The sequence below is a fragment of the Carassius gibelio genome, chromosome A6 (assembly GCF_023724105.1).
Source record: "Carassius gibelio isolate Cgi1373 ecotype wild population from Czech Republic chromosome A6, carGib1.2-hapl.c, whole genome shotgun sequence".
NCBI classification, from domain to species: domain Eukaryota; kingdom Metazoa; phylum Chordata; class Actinopteri; order Cypriniformes; family Cyprinidae; genus Carassius; species Carassius gibelio.
Window position 1 is genome coordinate 12,332,926 of NC_068376.1, and position 21,826 is coordinate 12,354,751.

The window sequence follows — 21,826 nt, forward strand, 5'->3', positions numbered from 1 at the left end:
CTCTCACTTAATAAAGACTTGAACACATGAACAACATCTCCAGAACTGCACTGAGAGTCACTTCATGAGCATCTGACCGTTTGATTTGAGTAAAACTAACGTAAAAATAAAAGTATTTGCCAGAAATCTATTACTATTGTTCAGCAGAATGTACATAGCCCACTACTACTACTATTAAAATGAAACAAACTATTTTCTAAGGGATAATCACACAACACTTCTTCCATGTTTTATATTTAATTGTAAATCCCCTGTTTACCAAAAAATAAAGTTTGCTTAATTTTAAACAGTTTAAAGATAAATTAAATGAATGTTTTATGCCTTCATTTAATAACCAGAAAATTGTAAATACACAGAATTTCTGAAGGGAAAAAAACATTTCACATAAGGCTATTTTAAGATTTTTTAACTACGTAATTAAGTTGTTTTTATGCATTTAAATAATTACACATGCTAAAACACAGAATTAGGGAACAATAAAACATATGGTGAAGAAAAAAATAAAACGTTTTCATAGGGCCCTAAACGTAATATTTGGCATATTTGTTTTTGCAGTAGCTTTTGGGGGGTTATTTTTCGTGTAAAGATATCAGAATATATATCTATATCGAGATATAGCAAAATATATAGAGATATATTTTTTGTTCCATATTGCCCAGCCCTAATTTTAGGCACACACAGATAACAGGAATTAGCATATGAATCTAAATCTACAACAACGGTGACAAGCAGCATATTCAGATAAACAGATCTACTCTGAACATCACAAAGCTAGATACTAAAAATTCATATAAAACCACAAAAAATAAATGTATTTAAGAATAAAATGTTACAAAGACAATTCAGCTCATAAATTATTCATGCCGCAATGCATGATGGGAGCCATGGATGAGTTTTTATTGGCTACAACATGCTTTTTTGATGGTCACCGTTGTGATGCTCATGCTGATTCTTGATGTTTGTGTGTCTAGACTAATTAATTCTTTCTTTATGTAGAACTAACTTTTAAAAACATGTCATATTATGCCAAAAATGCTTGATCTCTTTTTTTTTTATTTATTTATGTACGCAATAAAGAAACCCCAACTCAGGCATTCAGGTCACTCCATGACAATTAGTTGAAACCACAATCAATACCACATGATTGCCTTTACTATGGTCTGTATGTATGTTATAACCCAGTTACTACAGCCACACAAAATAAAGTTAATAACTGGAGGGTCAAGATCCCAACTAAAGCAAACACTGAACACTATTAATGGTGACACACAAATTGTGATTTTCTTGTTTGTTGATTCTGCTTGTTAACATCAGGTGTCTTCAATAATGGTCAGTCATATCTCAATTAACTTCTTAATTATCTCATTAACTTTTAACACTGCTTCCGAGTTTATACGAGTCCACACTCAGAGTTTTAAATTAACACTGGAGATTTTGCTGTGTAGGCATGAACAATAATTCTTTATACGTGTAAAAACCCTGCCCCCCAAAAATTTACAGAAACTGTAGCGTAGTTACAATTGTAGTTACAATATGCAATTATGGTGTGTACTTACAAAAGTGCACTTACAAATTTAACTACACTACAGTAACTACAGATAAATCAAGCAGGTACTTAAAATGTAAGTACAACGTAAATACATGTAAGTACAGCATAAGTACATTGTATCAAATGCTTAATTTGCCATGTAAGTACACACCGTATTTTTCGGACCTGAGTATAAGTCGCATCAGTCCAAAAATACATCATGACAAGGAAAAAACGTATATAAGTCGCATTTATTTAGATCCAAGAACCAAGAGAAAACATTACCGTATACAGCCGCGAGAGGGCGCTGTATGCTGCTTAGTGTAGACTACAGGACCACTGAGCAGCATAGAGCACCCTCTGGCGGCTGTAGATGGTAATGTTTTCTCTTGGTTAATTTCTCTCGGTTCATGTCAAATTAATTTTTATAAATAAGTCGCACCTGACTAGAAGTCGCAGGACCAGCCAAACTATGAAAAAAAGTGTGACTTATAGTCCGGAAAATACGGTAGTTGTTAAGGCCACTTAATATAAAGTGGGACCGGTCTTTCTACATGGTTATGCCAGATTAAGATTTCTGCAAAAATTACTACTTTGCAACATATACACATCTGTATAATATGTTAACAGACATGAATAAATACTGTTTTTACCTGGTCTCTGTAGTAGTTCTCCATGGCCTCAATCTCATCTTTGAATTTGTGGTAATTCTCCTGACGCAGTTCTTTAGAATATGCCCGCTGCTCTCTCAGACGAGCTTTCTGTAATTCCAATCCTTCTTCAAAGATCTGCTTGAGCTTCTGAATAAACACAAACAACTTTTTTTGTTTCCAATGATTAAATTATTTGCAGGACAAGCTCTTTTCCAAAGCAAAATAATTTGCATATATTGCAAAACCAGACTATAACAAATAAAAACATTGATAAACTGTTCGCTCTCTTTACTTTTCTTCCTAAGCAATACATCTTCTACCAGACCTGTACAGCATACAAACAAAAAGTAATTACACCATGCAAATTGCAGCTTGGAACTTTGAGGTGATATTCTACTTTATTTGACTCTTGATGTAATTTTGTAAGTCTGTCTGTATCAAGGGCTTTCATAATTTCTAATGCCAAGAATTAGCTTTTTAGACTAATTCTTTATAAGACTTAAAATATACTAAATTATGAACGCAAATTGAAGCATTTCAACAGATATCTACTAAATACTTTTAAGAAATGTTTTATAGTCATTTAAGCCTCCCTGAAACACAAACACACACAGATGTAGCAAGTTTTTAGGTAACGTGCAATTGACATGCTGACTGCAGGAATGTGCACCAGAGCTGCTGCCCATGATTTGAATGTTAATTTCTCTACCATAAGCCGTTTCTAAAGGCGTTTCAGAGAATTTGGCAGTACATCAAACCGGCCTCATAACCACAGGCCAAATCAGCAGAGGACCTCCAAATCCAGCATCTTCACCTCCAAGATCGTCGGAGACCAGCCACCCAGACAACTGCTGCAACAATCGGTTTGCATAACCAAAGAATTTCTGCACAAACTGTCAGAAACTGTCTCAGGGAAGCTCATTTGCATGGACGTTGTCCTCATCGGGGTCTCGACCTGACTGCAGTTCATAGTCGTAACCAACTTGAGTGGGAAAATGCTCACATTTGATGGCATATTACACTTCGGAGAGGTGTTCTCTTCACAGATGAATTGTATCCAGCCCAGATGGTGGATCAGCAGCTAGACATGACCTCTACAGCCCTGAATGTCAGCGGAGACCAGGACAACTAGATGAGCCCCAGAGACAGATCCACAGTGAAGACCTTGGTTTTTTTTATTTTTTTTTAATATATATATAAAGACAAGAAAGGAAGGAAAAGTGGTAGTATTAGTTGGTTAAGTGCTGGCGAAAAAGATGAGTCTTAAGATGTTTCTTGAAAATGAGTAAAGACTCAGCTGTACAAATTGAGATTGGGAGGTCATTCCACCAGCTGGGCACAGTCCAGGAAAAGGTCCATGAGAGTGATTTTGAACTTCTTTGGGATGCAGAGTGCAAACTTCTGGAGGGCACATAAGATTTAACCAGTAAGTTTAGGTATGTTGGTGCCGTGCCAGTGGTCGTCTTGTAGGCAAGCATCAGTACCTTGAATTTGATGTAAGTGGCTACTGGTAGCCAGTGTGGGGATCGGATCAAGTGGACAAGTAGTACGATGATTGGACAGGAGAAGTTTGGAAACATCCATCTCTTAGAGTGGGGAGGAGGAGGAGAAAGAGTGTGTGTCGATCATTGTGAAGTTGTCCTCAGTCTGCGGTGTGGAGAATTGGTTACGGATGGTCTTATTTGTGAAGAAAACTGAAAAGTCGTCCGCTGTAAGAGTCGATGGAATAGGTGGATTAAGAAGAGAAGAGAAAGTTTTGAAGAGTGTCCGAGCGTCACAACAGCTGTTAATTTTGTTGTGGTAGCAGGATGTTTTAGCCGTGAAGACATTTGCAGAGAAGGAAGGAGAGGCTGATACACACTGAGGTCGGTAGAGTTTCTTGATTTCTGCCATTTTCTCTCTGCAGCCCTGAGTTTAGAGCAATGTTCACTGAGAACCTTGGACAGCCACGGGGCAGATGGGGCGGTGCGTGCTGGTCTAGACAACAGTGGGCAAAAGTTGTCCAAGCAAGATGTTAAAGTGGAGCAAAGAGTGTCCGTAGCGCTGTTCGTGTCCAGAGCTGAAAATTGAGAGAGTGCAGGAAGCGAGGATGAAACCACAGAAGATAGGTGAGATGGAGAGAGTCAGCGTAGGTTCTGTCGAAAGGTGACTTGCGTTGGAGTGTGTGCCGCTTCAGGAGTAAGTGCTAGGTTAGCAGTAATGAGGAAGTGGTCTGAGGTGTGCAGTGGAGCAACTGAAGAGTTGTCCACAGAGCAACAACGTGTGTAGATGAGGTCCAGTTGGTTGCCTGATTTGTGAGTCGCTGTAGTAGGCAGAGTTTTGAAGTCAGCAGCCTGGGGTATATCTAGGTGGATGTTGAAGTCACCAAGCAGTACCAGAGGAGTACCATCTTCAGGAAATTTTGATAGCAGCATATCCAACTCCTCCAAGAAGTTTTCCAATTTACCTGGGGGACGATAAATGACCACAAAGTGGATTTTACAGGGTGGGTTACAGTAATGGCATGTGATTCAATTAACCAATACCTGTAGGTGATGGCTGAAGATCAAATTTCCATTCTTTTGATATAAGGAGACCAGTACCTCCACCCCTCCCAGTGGAACGAGCAGTGTGGGAACAAGTGAAATTAGTGGAGAGGGCTGCGGGAGTGGCAGTGTCTTCAGGTTTGATCCAAGTCTGAGTCAGTGCCATAAGGTTGAGACCAGAATGAGTAGCAACAGAAGAAATGAAGTCTGCTTTGTTAACTGCAGACTGGCAGTTCCAGAGACCAAATGGAATAGAGAGCCTAGTAGTAGAGGTCAGAAGGACAGGCTGTAGGTTTGTCAGACAGGCCTCACTATTTAGTAGATCGAAACTTGGAAGTCCCGCTGAGTGGCGCTTTAACTACAAGTTATCAGACAAATGCATCAGAGCACATTTTCGCAAATAGCCATCAGCTTTGCCTCGCCTATGTGTTAACTAAAGCTGCAGTCGGACAAAATTAAAGAAAAACACTGTAGTTAAAATATTTAATATTAACATATGAACATGTTTAATTTTAAGTTATGTGCGTTTCCTATAACGAATTCAAGAAGAAAAATATCAAGCCTATGGGACTGTGCTTATATTTTCTCTAAGCTACATAGTATTACACCATATTTTAGATTTGAAACATTTAACAGATCTTCAGTATTATTTCTATAATATGAATTATGAATTATATTATCCTAAAGAAATGGTGGTTTACTTTTAATCGGAGCATTAAAAGTGGTAGCCTATTTAAGTGAGATTGGCTAGATACATAGATGTATATGCAAAATGTCAATATTCTCAAATATAAGGCCTATTTGTCACAAGTACACTTTTAATTGATATTTTAAGATTCCTTTAATAAAAAAAAGCATGCATTTTTGACACGCACATACATTGTTACCTGTCCTTTATTTTGACAGAAAACTAATTAGGGAAAAGATATCTGTTTGTACATTGATTAATTATTTCCTTTATTTTAGTAAAACTTATTCATTTTGCTTACTGTATAATTTCGCTACCATTATTTAGACCTAGCTAAAACATGAAACAAATAAATTAAACCTGGCCACAATTTAGCTAGATCACTCAAACTGAAGAGAATGGACGGATTAATAAAACATCCTCACATTTAAACTCAAGTTTTCTCATAATCAACAAAGTGCACACGATGTAAGAGTTTAAGTAATTGAAAACTTCAGTGATTTTAAAGGGAGCTGCCTTTACTTGCTTTTATACAGTTTAAGTAAAACCAAAAAAGAAAAGAGTGCATAATTTTCCTTAAAATATCAGTGCAATATTTAATTAACCTGCTTTGTATCTTTAGTAGCCATGCATCAGTTTAATCTGGATCAAGAACAACAAAGATCAACGAATTGGAGCAGCATCTGCGTTAGATAATTTTTAGATCATTGTCAAATTGTCTTGAAATTTACAGGTAATAACTGCATCTGTCTGAGTTTAGACTTTTTAAGATGTATTTTTTTATGCGGATCCCATACAGTAAACTAAAATAAATGTGCTCTATTACAATTCATATTCAAGTGTTTGTGCAGAAAATTATTAATGCACATGCAATGCATAGGTAGTCAGCCTCGATCACTTAACTTTTTTTTCCTGGTAAGGAAATAAATTAAAATTGGGGTACCTCACATACATGAGAAATATATCCACAGAAAGCTTGAAATGTCTTTTAAACTAACCAATTCAAAACAAAAGCAAATACTCACTGATTATGTAGTCTGTGGTTGCATTTCTCTCTAAAGGTGTGGACAGAGTCAGCACCAAATTGCAGCCGACAAAAACATTATTTTATTAATAAATAATTAAAATGTTTTATTTTTCATAATTATTATGCTACTTCTGTCTCTGCTTTGTGGTAAACTTAATGCGTGTGCTTGAGCGTGGAATATATTAACCCTCTGGGGTTCTTAGGTCATTTATGACCCGAAAAAAAAAAAAAAAAAAGAAAATGTTAAAAATCGTAGCTTCATCGGAATGGTCCGAAACTTGGTGACTTTATTGGTACTTGGTATATGAACACCCCCCCCCCCCCCAAAATGGGGACAGGATTTTAAAGGTCTAAGTGGTCGTAAAAAAAATAGTCACACTCAGGGTCTTCGGGTCAAAAATGACCCGCCATAGGAAATGATTGGGAAATTGACAAAAAGATGAAAATACTGAGTTTTTTGTGTGTGTACAAATCAGCCACGATGCAGAAAAAAAGCAAAAGGGGTGAATCTCTAAAATATATATTATATAATATATAGTTTTTATATATATATATATATATAGTTTAAGCCTACATTAAAAAAAATTGTGTCAGAAAATGTATTGTTTTTAAGCCTTTTCGCATGTATGATCACGCAGGTGATCACATGATCAACTGCTAAATTCAAATGTTGAATTTAGCCAGAGACAGGCGCGCTCAGAGCTGTCATATATCACAACTTTTCAGTGTTTTCAAACACATACTGTTTATTTTAGGTTTCAAAAATATAAATTCACATAAGTACTAAAAAAACAATACATTTAGAGTTTGTAAAATACACACTGATGTCTATGGAAGAGGTAATAATAATCCTTTACATTATAATTCGACACGTTTTATTCATATCAGATACACATTTTGTAAGTAACTTCAATGTTTACTCTATTCTATTCCCAGTTCACCAGCCACTTACTTTTAAGTATTTCGGGAGAAGTGTATGAATTCACGTGTTGTAAATCCAACAGATCCGATTCTCTGAACTGCGTCTGCGGCACAAACTAACACGGCGGCACCCATCGTGCATACAGCTCAACTAATGCGATTGTTATAAAGGTGTTTAAACAACAATATACTTCCACTTGCATGTATTTGACAATCGGAATATCAGATACACATTTGTGAATATTCTGAATAAAAAAGGAAAAATGACAAAAGCAGATCATCATTCATTCAGCGCTGTTGCTGCTGCGGTGTGTCATGTGACAAGCAATGACGCGTCACCATGGAAACGCTGCCCCCCTCTCACAATATAGTTCCCACGACCCTGGTAGTGTGTGCGCGCTGGCTTTAGCGGTGCATTCAAGGGCACTCTTAAAACTGATGTTGTGACTGCCCGAGTTGTATGCAGGGCAAGTGTGGAGAGGGGAAATCTATATCATCTATATCGTTGCTTTTTTCGATAGTAATATCTTGAAAGTTCATATCTAGATATAGATACGATAACGATATATCGTTCAGCCCTACCCCCCACTCAAAGACATCCTTTCATCCCATCATCCTTTCTTCCAGCCTTCCTTCAGCCACTGTCAGGGCTGCCTCTCGTCTACAGATGCCTTCACAACAGCGCATTATGTGACGGAGCCATGCGAGAAACTCCTGCTCTCATAACCCTACGACACCAGCAGACTGACTTGCAAAGCACCTCCGCACTCCTATCAAGAACCTGACATAGTCGACAGGCCACTAGCAGAAGAGGCTGAATTAAATCAAACTTATCTTCTCTCCACGACACTCTCATTCTTAAGCTCAGACTTAAGCTGTTAACTTTTTTAATGGAGCTGACACTCCCTCTGAGTTCAAACAAACCAATATCCCAGAGTAATTAATGTACTCAAACAGTACACTGACTGTACTGCTGTCAAGAGAGAACTGAAGATGAACACCGAGCCGAGCCAGATAATGAACAACAGAGTGACTCGTTCTCGAGTGAATTTGGTGAATCCGGTGAATTTTCCTGCACTCAAACCTGCCAATCTGAATGAAACGCTGTGTATGGCATTTGAGGTAATTTGTAAATTACCATAGACTTATAGTCTAAATAAAATAATTTGCAACTATTATCGTTATTACACTTGTATACAAAACTTTGTATTATGCTTGTTATAGAGTGCATCATGGGCACGCCCAGTGGCAGTAGACAACCACGGTGGCAACCAACCACCACGGTGACGCGGCTGTCACAGCCCTATCTGGAGGTTTTCATTATGGCTGTCTCTATACTTTACTGCATTAAGCTTTCATTTCACTCGGACGAGTCCCTCAGTCTCAGTTGTTCCAAACTTTTTCCATTAAGGATAATAGAGGCTTCATGCTTCTGTGAACCTTTAATGCAGCAGAAATCTTTCTAAACTCTTTCCCAGATCTGTCTCTTGAAACCATCCTGTCTTGGAGCTCAACAGGCAGTTATTTTGACCTCTGAACTTTTATTTTTTTTCTGATATGCATTTCTATGTTGTTAATCCTTTTATTGAGAGCTGTGTGCCTTTTCAAATCATATCCATTCAATTGAATTTGCCACAGGTTTACTCCAGTTGAAGTGTAGTAACATCTATAAGAGATCTGAATGCTCCTGAGCTCTTTTTTTTTTAATCAATTTCAGTTGTTGTTACAAAGGTTTTTTTTTTTTTTTTTCGTGTGTGTGCTTTCATTATGGTGAAAAAGTGTAGATTTGATGTGGAAAAAAAATTGTTTCATTTAATATATGGTGACCTAGAAATGTATATATTCAAGGGTATAGGCTACAATGCTTTATGAAATTATCCATACTCCTTAATGTCTTCATATTTTGTGTTGCTGCATTATATTAAACTAGTTTTTTACCACATCAATCTACACTTTTTCACCACAATGACAGCACACAAAAAATAAAAAAAATAAAACACTTTGTAACAGCAACAACTGAAATGTATAAAAAAAATTGCTCAGGAGCATACTTTTGATACTTTTAGTGAGATGCTGTTGTAGTAAGCAATATATACTGTATAGTCTCATTTAATTATATGCAATGAATCTAGCCATGTTAACAAATTGTAGTTATTAAATATGTTTATTGTGTTTAAGCACTGAATGAGTTCACTTGTTTTGTATTTGTAGCTAGAAGAAGCTCAGAAAAGACATGACATGTTTTCATTATCTACGTGGATGTTAACAATTGACGTTATCTGCAAACAGCATTAATTTGGATATAAAATCAGCAAATTCTTTGATAATGTTTCTGTGATGCTATGGTGACCTATATACAGTCTGCAGGTTAATACTGTCTGCAGGTAACGTAAATTGTTAACATCCACATAGATAATAAAGAGATAAATTAGGACCGGAATTTTTACACACCGTAAACTGCTGGGGTTAGACAACATGCTTAAGGACCCATTCATTGTACTGATAATATTCTAGATTTAATTTTATTGGAATGAAAATTGGTGTTGAATTTCTGCCACTGAGAGACAACATATCAAATAATTACCTAGTCTTTTGTATACTCCAAATATAGAAAACAATGACAATTTTGAAAATATGACATGGCACGATGAATGTCCTCTAGTGTGCAACCCCTTTAATGATATCAACAAGAGGACCTCAAGTGGATTAGTAAATGCATCAGTGTGAGGACAATTCTGCAATTGTATTAGACTTCAGTTACTTGGCCAGCAGGCCATGGGTGTTTAATGCTAAGGGTTATGGTTTTTAAACAATTTAGCAAGCACCTATGATAGTGGTTGTGGATTTGGCACTTACTCGCTCTTCTTGTGTTTTTGCTTGCATCAGTCTGGCACGCAGCTGAACATGATAGACGCTGTAATATTTTTTAGCACGAGCAACCTGTTGCCTCTGTTCTCTAAGCTTATTCTGAGCTGACTTCTGCTGTTGGATCCTCTCCTTGAACTCTCTCTGAAACATATACAGACATACGATTATGAATTGCTAAGCTCAAAGGCTTTTCATTTTGTGTGATTTAGTCTTTGCGTTTTTATTCTGAGTATACTCTTACCAGGCGACGGTTGTGTTCTTTTTCTTTGTGGATTATCTGCACCAGCATGCCATGTCTTTTCTGAGCTTCTTCTAGCTACAAATACAAAACAAGTGACCCATTCAGTGCTTAAAAACAATAAACTTGTGCACACTGATCAGTAGTGATCAGCAGAGACATAACAGTTAATAACTACAATTTGTTAACACAGCTAGATTTATTGCATATTAAATGAGACTATACAGTATATATTGCTTACAACAAGAGCATGTCACTAAAATTATCAACATACAGGTGCATCTCAATAAATTAGAATGTCATGGAAAAGTTAATTTCAGTAATTCAACTCAAATTGTGAAACTAGTGTATTAAATAAATTCAATGCACACAGACTGAAGTAATTTAAGTCTTCGGTTCTTTTAATTGTGATGATTTTGGCTCACATTTAAAAAACCCACCATTTCACTAAGGAACATAAAAAAATAAATAAAAAAAAAGACTACTTCTGTCTGTATGCATTGATTTTATTTAATACACAAGTTTCATGATTTGAGTTGAATTACTGAAATAAATGAACTTGGCAGGGGCTGAGAGCCGTGGAAATGGAATGAGACCGGTAAAGTAAATGATTATCACTTACTCCACCGGCCTCGCTCCGTTCTCACGGCTCTTGGCCCCTGCCCAACTCATCACAAAACCTTTTTTGCTACCACATTATGCCAATGTTAGGCCCGTAATATATTATCTAGATTTTTTTTTTTCTTAAATTTAGCCATTTTAAATTTTTATTTAATTAATTGTCATGCTGACAGTATGCTGATAATACTACTGTGGATGTAAATGGTTGAATTAAAACAAATGTAAATTTAGCAGCTTATGGGCCATAAAATCGTGTGTGTTTCTGTGTCTGTGTTATATCGCTCACTTGTTTTAAAAGTTTGGATTCTTTCTGTCTGTTCTGGTTTTGGGAGGAGCTGAGTTGGTCAATCTGTTGGAGCTGCTGTTTCCACATACAGGACAAAGTATGAGGAGAGAGCTGCACCCGTTGAAACTCCTCCAGCAGAATGGGAAGAAGATTGTTGTCCTTCAATTTCACTATGTACAATGTGATAAACATATGAAGAAAATTGTTAATATGTATTTATATAATAAAGAACATGAAATCTGATGAGAACAAGGAAGGATTAGTGGATGCTGCTCTGCTGCGTATAAATAATAAATAATATATTTTATTTGCAGGTGACTTTCATGACACTCAAGGTTGCCATACAAGGAAAATAATATAAAAGCAATTAACAATAAACAAGACATCACCACAGAGTACAACATCACACATATGTTACAAGTTCATAAAAAATACAGGCTCAATACAAATCGGGTCACAAAAAGGTATGTTTAAAAAGCTGAGTCTTGAGGCAAGATTTAAAAGTATGAAGACTATTGTATGGAGAGGATGGATCACTATTGCAAATATTAAGGAGGAGGGAGTTACATAAATAAGGGGCAGCATAACTATAAGTTCTAGTTCCCATGGTGGTGAAGAAAATACACGTTAAGCAATGCATCAATCTCTATCGATTTAAAACGCTAAGAATCGAATGAATTACGATTTCTATAGCACTTCATTGCTTTCAAAATATATAAACATTAAATTATTACAAGCATGAATTAATGGAGACTAGGTATGGGCCGGTATGAGATTTTGATGGTATAATAACCTAAAGCAAAAATATCACGGTATTGTTGTTTAGGCTCTGAAATATAATATTTTTAAATAACTAAAAAAAAAAAAAAATTAAAAAAATGTTTTATATATATATATATATATATATATATATATACACACACACACACACACACACACACACACACACATACATATATATATGTGTGTGTGTGTGTGTGTATGTGTATGTGTATATATATATATATATATATATATATTATCATTATTATTTATTTTTATTTATTTATTTTTGACTACTAACAATTTATACATGTTGATTTACATATCTGAATGAAAAAAAAACATGAATTCCTTAACATTGCAATATATGTTTATTGCTCTTAAAATTACAAAATAAAAGACTGACTAAGAATGCATTACTTTGCACTTGTATAGAGATAGCATTCAATAAAACCTTGAAGCCTTGAAAACACATAGCTTACTGAAACAAGCTTACTGAACACATAGGGCCTAGCTTACTGAAAAAAGTTCTTCATTCAGATGAAAATAACAACAACTTGATGTCTAGCATTCAATAAAAAAGGTCACCCAAAATACTTGTTTAGAGCAATTGAAAGAATACAGTAACCAATGTAAACTTGAGGGCTTTAAGCTAATACAGAGAGTGCTTTTCCAAAAAATAAAAAAAAATATTAACAGTGGGAGCCAGCAGACTGTCATGGAGAAAAAAATAATCTCTGAATGCTCTACGTGAAACTTTGGCATTCCGACCTTTTTCTATTGTGTCTAATTTTGGTTAATATGCACGAAGGAGAGAGAGAGAGAGAGAGAGAGAGAGAGAGAGAGAGAGCAAGACAGCGCTTGTGTAGTTTGAAGACTGTGAGTGCGCGAGCGCGCGTGAAACTTTGGTGTTTCGCCCTTTTTCTATCGTGTTTAATGATTTTGAGTAATATGCACAAGGGAGAGAGAGAGCAAGAAGCGCTCGTGTTGTTTGAAGACTGCGAGTGCAGCCGGATCTCTCTCTCGTACGCGCCCTGTCAGGCGTCACTCACCGATCAAATAAGGCTTTGACAGCCGCCAAAAAAATTTGTCCCGTTTCATTTAATCTATTCATAAACACGGACACGTGCAAGTTGAGGGGCTTTCAGGACGAGGGTGTCGGGGTGTTGGCTAAGAGGTTAAATTATGTATCAAATACAAATTATTATTACTTCCCTATAAGGCCCTAAATGGTTTAGCTAAAGAATAATAATGTGCATTTGATCAGATACAGCTGCAGTCACAAGAATGAAATAAAAATTGGGGAAGTCATGGCCTAATGGTTAGAGAGTCGGACTCCCAATCGAAAGGTTGTGAGTTCGAGTCCCGGGCTGGCAGGAATTGTGGGTGGGGGGAGTGCATGTACAGTTCTCTCTCCACCTTCAATACCATTACTTAGGTACCCTTGAGCAAGGCATCGAACCCCCAACTGCTCAACGGTGCCGCAGCATAAATGGCTGCCCACTGCTCCGGGTGTGTGTGCACTTCAGATAGGTTAAATGCAGAGCACAAATTCTGAGTATGGGTCACCATACTTGGCTGAATGTCACGTCACTTTCACTTTCACTCCTGCGTACCTACCTAGCCTTGTTCCAAACTACAACCCATCCCACTCCCAAAGGTCACAAAATGCTGGACTTTTGGTAATTCCTAGGAAAGCAAGTCCACTAAAGGAGGTAGAGCTTTTTTGCATTTGGCTCCCAAACTCTGGAATACCCTTCCTGTTAATGTTCGGGGTTCAGACACACTCTCTCTATTTAAATCTAGATTAAAAACACATCTCTTTTGCCAAGCATTCGAATAATGCATCTCATAATTTGTCACTGCAGCTGTATCTGATCAAATTAACATTATTATTCTTTAGCTTGGGTTAAACTAATTTTACTTTGTTGGAACAGCAGCCACACTAATGATGTCTCTATTTGTTTTTATAAACACTGCAATTTGGACCTGCAGCCCTTTGACTCCCATTAAAGTCCATTACATGGAGAAAAAATCTGGAACGTTTTCCTCAAAAACCCTGAAGTGAAGTGAACTAATACTTTAAGGTAAGAGGAGTGAGATTATTAAAAGCCTTGAATGTAAGAAACAAATGTATAATCAACACAATGCGTTGTAGCATCTGGACTACTTAGACAACACCACGACACCTCAGCCAGACCATATAACTCTTACGGCCTAAAAGTATGTGGAGAGGATCTTCCTCCTAAGTTCTCTCTGAAACATACTGCTATAAAAATGGACTATTCTCTACTTAATTCATAGAAAACCTTTCTTTGAATGAACACACACATACTTCAGGTCATTGTGTATGTTGTTACTGTTGTATATTGTCTTTTTGTCATGTATGCTGTTTTATGCATGTTTGTGATAGAACTACTCATTCATGTAAATTTACCTATATGTAATCTTACCATCTATGAATTTGTCTTCTTATGATCCAAACAAGAGTGCATATTTTGATACCTATGTAATATATTAGTGTTCTAAGAAGCCTTACTAGTTTGTATATCAACTTCTGATCCAGTTAAATATGCAAATGACCAGGCTTTCATACAAAGGTTTGTAAAACTTTGAAAAAAAAACTAGTATTTTCAAACTCCCTCTTGGAAATTCATGGCATGAACCATCTTAGACTTTAAAAAGTCAGGACATCATTGGAATTCATCACTCTTCAAAACCGGAAGAACGTGTTCGCGACTCTTACACTACCGAACCTCCAAACCATCAAGACTTTGAATCCAGACGCTCATTCCAGGCCAAGGAAATGCAAGTATCGCACATTTACCTAAACAAAACCGAGGTTTAGTATAAGTTATAGAGCCTGTTATAAAAGGCGCTGATGGTTTTACTCAGGTGGTTAACTGACACTTTTCATAGCTTCATTCTCTGGTTTTCCTGATGGTATCCAGTGTTAATTTCATTGACGAAGACTATGACGAAAAAAATGTTCGTCAACTAACCTTTTTCACGGACGAAAACTAAATAAAAAGTCAGATATGATGACGAAAAACGTGACGAAATATAACTGACACTTTAGTCAACGCTAGCACTCGTTAGCTTGTCATTAGCGTTTTCTTTTCTCCTCTCCTCTCCTACGCTGCAGTTTTTCACAAGTTCATCAAACAACCGCAGTAAGAATATTTCATCAAGCACGGTGAGTAATGGCTTCGCCTACTATCGTTATTTGCACCTCTTGCCACATGTACAGTTTATCTGTCTCTGTCGCTGATGAGGGATTCACATGTGATAAATGCAGGGAAATAGTTAGGCTGACAGAGAAGATTTCAGAATTAGAGACACACATCCAAACTTTAATTGAGGACAGTAAGAATGTTAGGGCTCTAGATGCGGCTTTGGATGCGTCTAGCTCAGGGACTCCTGTACATTGTTCGGTTCCGGAAACAGAACCCCTGCAGCAGGGCAACTGGGTGACGGTGAGGCAGCGTAGTCGTGGGTCAAAACACCGCTCTTCTGTTCCGATCAAAACATTAAACAGGTTCTCCCCACTCAGTGATACACCTACTGAGAAACCTGATGAAAGTGCTCTAGTTATTGGTGATTCTATTGTACGGAATGTGAATATAGAGACACCAGCCACCATAGTCAACTGTTTACCAGGAGCCAGAGCGCCTGACATCTTGGCAAATTTAAAAGTGCTGGCTAATGCTAAACGTAAATACAGTAAGATTGTTATTCATGCCGGCGCTAATGATGTTCGACTTCGCCAGTCACAGATCACTAAAAATAACTTTAAAGAGGTGTGTGAACTTGCAAGCACGATGTCAGACACTGTAATATGCTCTGGTCCCCTCCCTGCTTACCGTGGTGACGAGATGCATAGCAGATTGTCATCACTCAATGGCTGGATGTCTAAGTGGTGCCCACAGAATAACATAGGTTTCATAGACAATTGGACGAGCTTTTGGGACAGACCTGACCTGTTTAAAAGAGATGGTCTTCATCCCTCCTGGGGTGGCGCCACTCTTCTGTCTAGAAATATGGCACATAGTCTTAGTGTTTATACTTGACTAACTGGGGCCCAGGTCAGGAAGCAGAGAGACTGGCTAAACCGACCGCCTGCTAGCTGCCTCCCGTCACAGAGGTCAGTTAATTCTCAGCACATAGAAACTCTTTCACCTAGATATCACACTATAGAGACTGTGTCTGTTCCCCGAACTAGAAAATACAAAAAACGTCCAAACCAAGTTAAGGTTAACAATTTAATTGAGGTAAAACAAATAAAAAACAAATGCAATATGGATAAACAAATGATAAAGATTGGCTTATTGAATATCAGATCCATTTCTACGAAAACACTTTTTGTAAATAATATGATAACTGATCATAATATAGATGTGCTCTGTTTGACAGAAACTTGGCCAAAACCTGATGATTACATTATTTTAAATGAGTCCACCCCCCAAGATTACTGTTATAAACATGAGCCACGTCTAAAAGGCAAAGGGGGAGGAGTTGCTTCAATTTATAACAACGTTTTCAGGATTTCTCAGAGGGCAGGCTTCAAGTATAACTCGTTTGAAGTAATGGTGCTTCATATAACATTATCCAGAGAAACCAATGTTAATGATAAATCCCCTGTTATGTTTGTACTGGCTACTGTATACAGGCCACCAGGGCACCATACAGACTTTATTAAAGAGTTTGGTGATTTTACATCCGAGTTAGTTCTGGCTGCAGATAAAGTTTTAATAGTTGGTGATTTTAATATCCATGTCGATAATGAAAAAGATGCATTGGGATCGGCATTTATAGACATTCTGAACTCTATTGGTGTTAGACAACATGTTTCAGGATCTACTCATTGTCGAAATCATACTCTAGATTTAATACTGTCACATGGAATTGATGTTGATAGTGTTGAAATTATTCAGCCAAGTGATGATATCTCAGATCATTATTTAGTTCTGTGTAAACTTCATATAGCCAAAATTGTAAATTCTACTTCTTGTTAAAAGTATCGAAGAACCATCACTTCTACCACAAAAGACTGCTTTTTAAGTTATCTTCCTGATGTATCCAAATTCCTTAGCATATACAAAACCTCAGAACAACTTGATGATGTAACAGAAACTATGGACTCTCTCTTTTCTAGCACTTTAAATACAGTTGCTCCTTTACGCTTAAGGAAGGTTAAGGAAAACAGTTTGACACCATGGTATAATGAGCATACTCGCACCCTAAAGAGAGCAGCCCGAAAAATGGAGCGCAGCTGGAGGAAAACAAAACTAGAGGTATTTCGTATTAGAGATAAAATTGCAACCATTCAGCCTTCAGCTACAGTATCACATCAGACTATACTATAGCACTATAGACCCCCTGAGGAACAGTTCCACTCATTCTCTACTATAGGAGATGAAGAATTGTATAAACTTGTTAAATCATCTAAACCAACAACATGTATGTTAGACCCTATACCATCTAAGCTCCTAAAAGAGGTGCTTCCAGAAGTCATAGGTCCTCTTCTGACTATTATTAATTCCTCATTGTCATTAGGATATGTCCCCAAAACCTTCAAACTGGCTGTTATTAAGCCTCTCATAAAAAAAAAAAACACAACTTGACCCCAGAGAACTTGTTAATTATAGACCAATCTCGAATCTCCCTTTTCTGTCCAAGATATTAGAAAAGGTGGTATCCTCACAATTATATTCCTTCTTAGAGAAAAATGGTATATGTGAGGATTTCAAGTCAGGATTTAGACCGTATCATAGTACTGAGACTGCTCTCCTTAGAGTTACAAATGATCTGCTCTTATCATCTGATCGTGGGTGTATCTCTCTATTAGTTTTATTGGATCTTCGTGCTGCGTTTGACACAATTGACCACAACATTCTTTTGCATAGACTTGAACACTTTGTTGGCATCAGTGGAAGTGCATTAGCATGGTTTAAATCATACTTATATGACCGCCATCAGTTCGTAGCAGTGAATGAAGATGTATCATATCGATCACAAGTGCAGTATGGAGTACCTCAAGGCTCAGTACTAGGGCTGCTACTCTTCACGCTTTATATGTTACCCTTGGGAGATATCATCAGGAAACATGGTGTTAGCTTTCACTGTTATGCTGATGATACTCAGCTCTATATTTCCTCGCAGCCCGGTGAAACACACCAATTTAAAAAACTAATGGAATGCATAGTCGATATAAAAAATTGGATGACGAGTAATTTCTTACTGCTAAATTCAGAAAAAACAGAGGTGTTAATAATAGGGCCTAAAAACTCTGCTTGTAATAACCTAGAACACTGTCTAAGACTTGATGGTTGCTCTGTCAATTCTTCGTCATCAGTTAGGAACCTAGGTGTGCTACTTGATCGCAATCTTTCCTTAGAAAGCCACGTTTCTAGCATTTGTAAAACTGCATTTTTCCATCTCAAAAATATATCTAAATTACGGCCTATGCTCACAATGTCAAATGCAGAAATGTTAATCCATGCATTTATGACTTCAAGGTTAGACTATTGTAATGCTTTATTGGGTGGTTGTTCTGCACGCTTGGTAAACAAACTACAGCTAGTCCAAAATGCAGCAGCAAGAGTTCTTACTAGAACCAGGAAGTATGACCATATTAGCCCGGTCCTGTCCACACTGCACTGGCTCCCTATCAAACATCGTATAGATTTTAAAATATTGCTTATTACTTATAAAGCCCTGAATGGTTTAGCACCTCAGTATTTGAATGAGCTCCTTTTACATTATACTCCTCTACGTCCGCTACGTTCTCAAAACTCAGGCAATTTGATAATACCTAGAATATAAAAATCAACTGCGGGCGGCAGATCCTTTTCCTATTTGGCGCCTAAACTCTGGAATAACCTACCTAACATTGTCCGGGAGGCAGACACACTCTTGCAGTTTAAATCTAGATTAAAGACCCATCTCTTTAACCTGGCATACACATAACATACTAATATGCTTTTAATATCCAAATCCGTTAAAGGATTTTTAGGCTGCATTAATTAGGTAAACCGGAACCGAAACACTTCACATAACACCGTACTTTCTACATCATTAGAAGAATGGCATCTACGCTAATATTTGTCTGTTTCTCTCTTGTTCAGAGGTCACCGTGGCCACCAGATCCAGTCTGTATCCAGATCAGAGGGTCACTACAGTCACCCGGATCCAGTACGTATCCAGACCAGATGGTGGATCAGCACCTAGAAAGGACCTCTACAGCCCTGAAAGACAGCGGAGACCAGGACAACTAGAGCCCCAGATACAGATCCCCTGTAAAGACCTTGTCTTAGAGGACCACCAGGACAAGACCACAGGAAACAGATGATTCTTCTGCACAATCTGACTTTTGCTGCAGCCTGGAATTGAACTACTGGTTTCGTCTGTTCAGAGGAGAACTGGCCACCCAACTGAGCCTGGTTTCTCCCAAGGTTTTTTTCTCCATTCTGTCATCGATGGAGTTTCGGTTCCTTGCCGCTGTCGCCTCTGGCTTGCTTAGTTGGGGTCACTTCATCTACAGCGATATCATTGACTTGATTGCAAATAAATGCACAGACACTATTTAAACTGAACAGAGATGACATAACTGAATTCAATGATGAACTGCCTTTAACTATCATTTTGCATTAATGACACACTGTGTTCCAAATGAATGTTGATTAAAAATGAGACGAAAATATATGGGAGGGACGAATGGAGAAGAGATCCAATCAGAGCGAATCTTTGAGGGTAGGTTGATCTATGCAGAAGCAGCCGAGCCATTTTAAAAAGCAGCGGCAAATGCAAGCGCAACAGCTAAACAAACGCAGCAGCAGGTACACAGAAAAGAGAACAAAGATGAGTTTGCAGAAATTCGCACAGTTTCGAGGACGTTTTCACTACACTGCGACCATTTGAAATGCCATTGCGACCCAAATTTTTATGGGGTCGTAAATGTATCACTGATTATTTTTGTACCTACTTATGTGTAATGCTATGTTTTAATATGAGCATTTATTTAAAACAGAAATGTGTATTTTAAGAATACGTTTTATAACGTGCTCCGAGCATTCAAAACATCAAGTTGGCTTCAGCCCCGCGATGCGGGAGAGTTGAACTGAGCAGCTGGTTACTCGCGCAACACTGAACCGAGCTCTCCTTCAGGACGTTTGCGTCCTCCTGCACCTGAACGAACAAATACAAATCGCATTTTAAATAAACATAAGAAAAGAGCGAAAAGTGAAAGAGCTCAATTCAGCAGCGCGGTCTTCTGGTGTTCAGGGAGCAAGCAGAGACGTCTCTCAAAGTCTTCTTGCTTTTGTACCGACAACAAATACGTACTAAATATGTCGAAATACCTGTCTTGGAAAGTGTGTTCGAAAAAGTCTGTAGTTATGTCTTCAGTGAAAGTAAAGAGTTGGAAAGAAATCGGATGTGTATCTTTATGCATTTGCATTTGTCTCTTAAAGTGACCGCGCCTAATTTACTAGCTCTGCTGTCAGTGTCTTTAATGTATGAAAATGAAAGTAAATCACTCACTGCTCTTGATTGAATTACTTTGTAGTTTTAACAAGAATTTATCCAAAGTCAATCCAAAAATCAGATAGAATAGATTATATTGTTTTACTAGTGACTAAAAAATAAAAAATAAATATTAGGGACCTGAGCATGTTTTGCTTAAGTGTTTCTTTCTTTAATTGCTAATGCAACCTTTTCATACCACAGACTGAACCAAATTAAGCATTGCATCAGACATTATCAAGATGAATTTGTTGTTCTGACACAGTTTAACCCTGAGTTATTGTCATATTTTATTACCAATTTCTAAACTACAGCAAATAAACTGTGATATTGTAAGAAACATTGAAGGTGTCTGAATACATTTTGGTTTGTGTATTTTATTTTACAGTGAAGACTATGCAGCCTCTGGATATGACTATGCTATTTTTAATGAACAAAAACAAACTTAAAATTTAAACTTTGTGTAAATATCACAAATAAAGAAATAGAATGAACATACAATACAAATATAATATAGGTGGTTGTCTATTTTTTAATAATACTGTACTTCATCTTGAAAGAATGTCATATGCATTGCATATCATTCAGGACGAATGCATTTCTTTTTCAGAGAGCATGTATATTTTTCATTGAGAGCAGGCCTTATGTTTATTTTATAAATACCATTCCATAACAGACTGATGGAAACATTTAGTCAAGTCAACTAAGTTGGACTTTGTTCTACTAAAAAAAAAACTAGACTAAGACTAAAAGACTTAAGACTAGACTAAGACTAACACTCTTATGATATTTAGTCGACTAAAACTAGACTAAGACTAAAACATTTCAGATGACTAAAATGTGACTAAAACTAATAATATGAAATTGCACAAAAAGATTAGTTGGTGGCAATTTAATTCTGCTACAGTTACTACTGGCAGCTCAAATAAATAATTGTAATTAATCATAATTCTAATTATTTATATACAGTTCCCCATGAGCTTAATTTACTATACGTATACAATAGGGGTGGAACAATAAATGTATTCGTATCGAACTGGCATGGTGTAGACATCTCGGTTTGGTTTAGGACTCTAGAGTGCGACCTAATTTCTCAATGGTGCGAAAAAAAAAAAAAAAAAAATTCTGTGGCTCTGAAAGTCCCCCTATGGTTCAACAACCGACACTTGAGCTCTGCATGTTAGCC

The 21,826-nt window shown here is 37.2% G+C and overlaps 1 protein-coding gene across 15 annotated transcripts in view; it reads right to left on the reverse strand.

The window, feature by feature from the left end:
• The window catches only part of LOC128016245 (centrosomal protein of 95 kDa), a 233,500-nt gene that overhangs the window by 84,920 nt on the left and 126,754 nt on the right, over nucleotides 1-21,826 (reverse strand). For 12 of the 15 annotated variants that reach the window (XR_008184107.1, XR_008184105.1, XR_008184106.1 and 9 more), the window contains 4 exons: nucleotides 11,356-11,525; nucleotides 10,452-10,526; nucleotides 10,199-10,351; nucleotides 2,182-2,328 (listed from right to left, as the gene is read on the reverse strand). Coding sequence is in view for 10 of the 15 variants with exons in the window: in XM_052600757.1 (XP_052456717.1) it covers nucleotides 2,182-2,328; nucleotides 10,199-10,351; nucleotides 10,452-10,526; nucleotides 11,356-11,525 (545 nt within the window). In the remaining 5 variants the exon portion in view is untranslated. The remainder of the gene's footprint in view (nucleotides 1-2,181; nucleotides 2,329-10,198; nucleotides 10,352-10,451; nucleotides 10,527-11,355; nucleotides 11,526-21,826) is intronic. The other 3 variants (XM_052600760.1, XM_052600754.1, XM_052600759.1) reach the window with 1 other exon arrangement.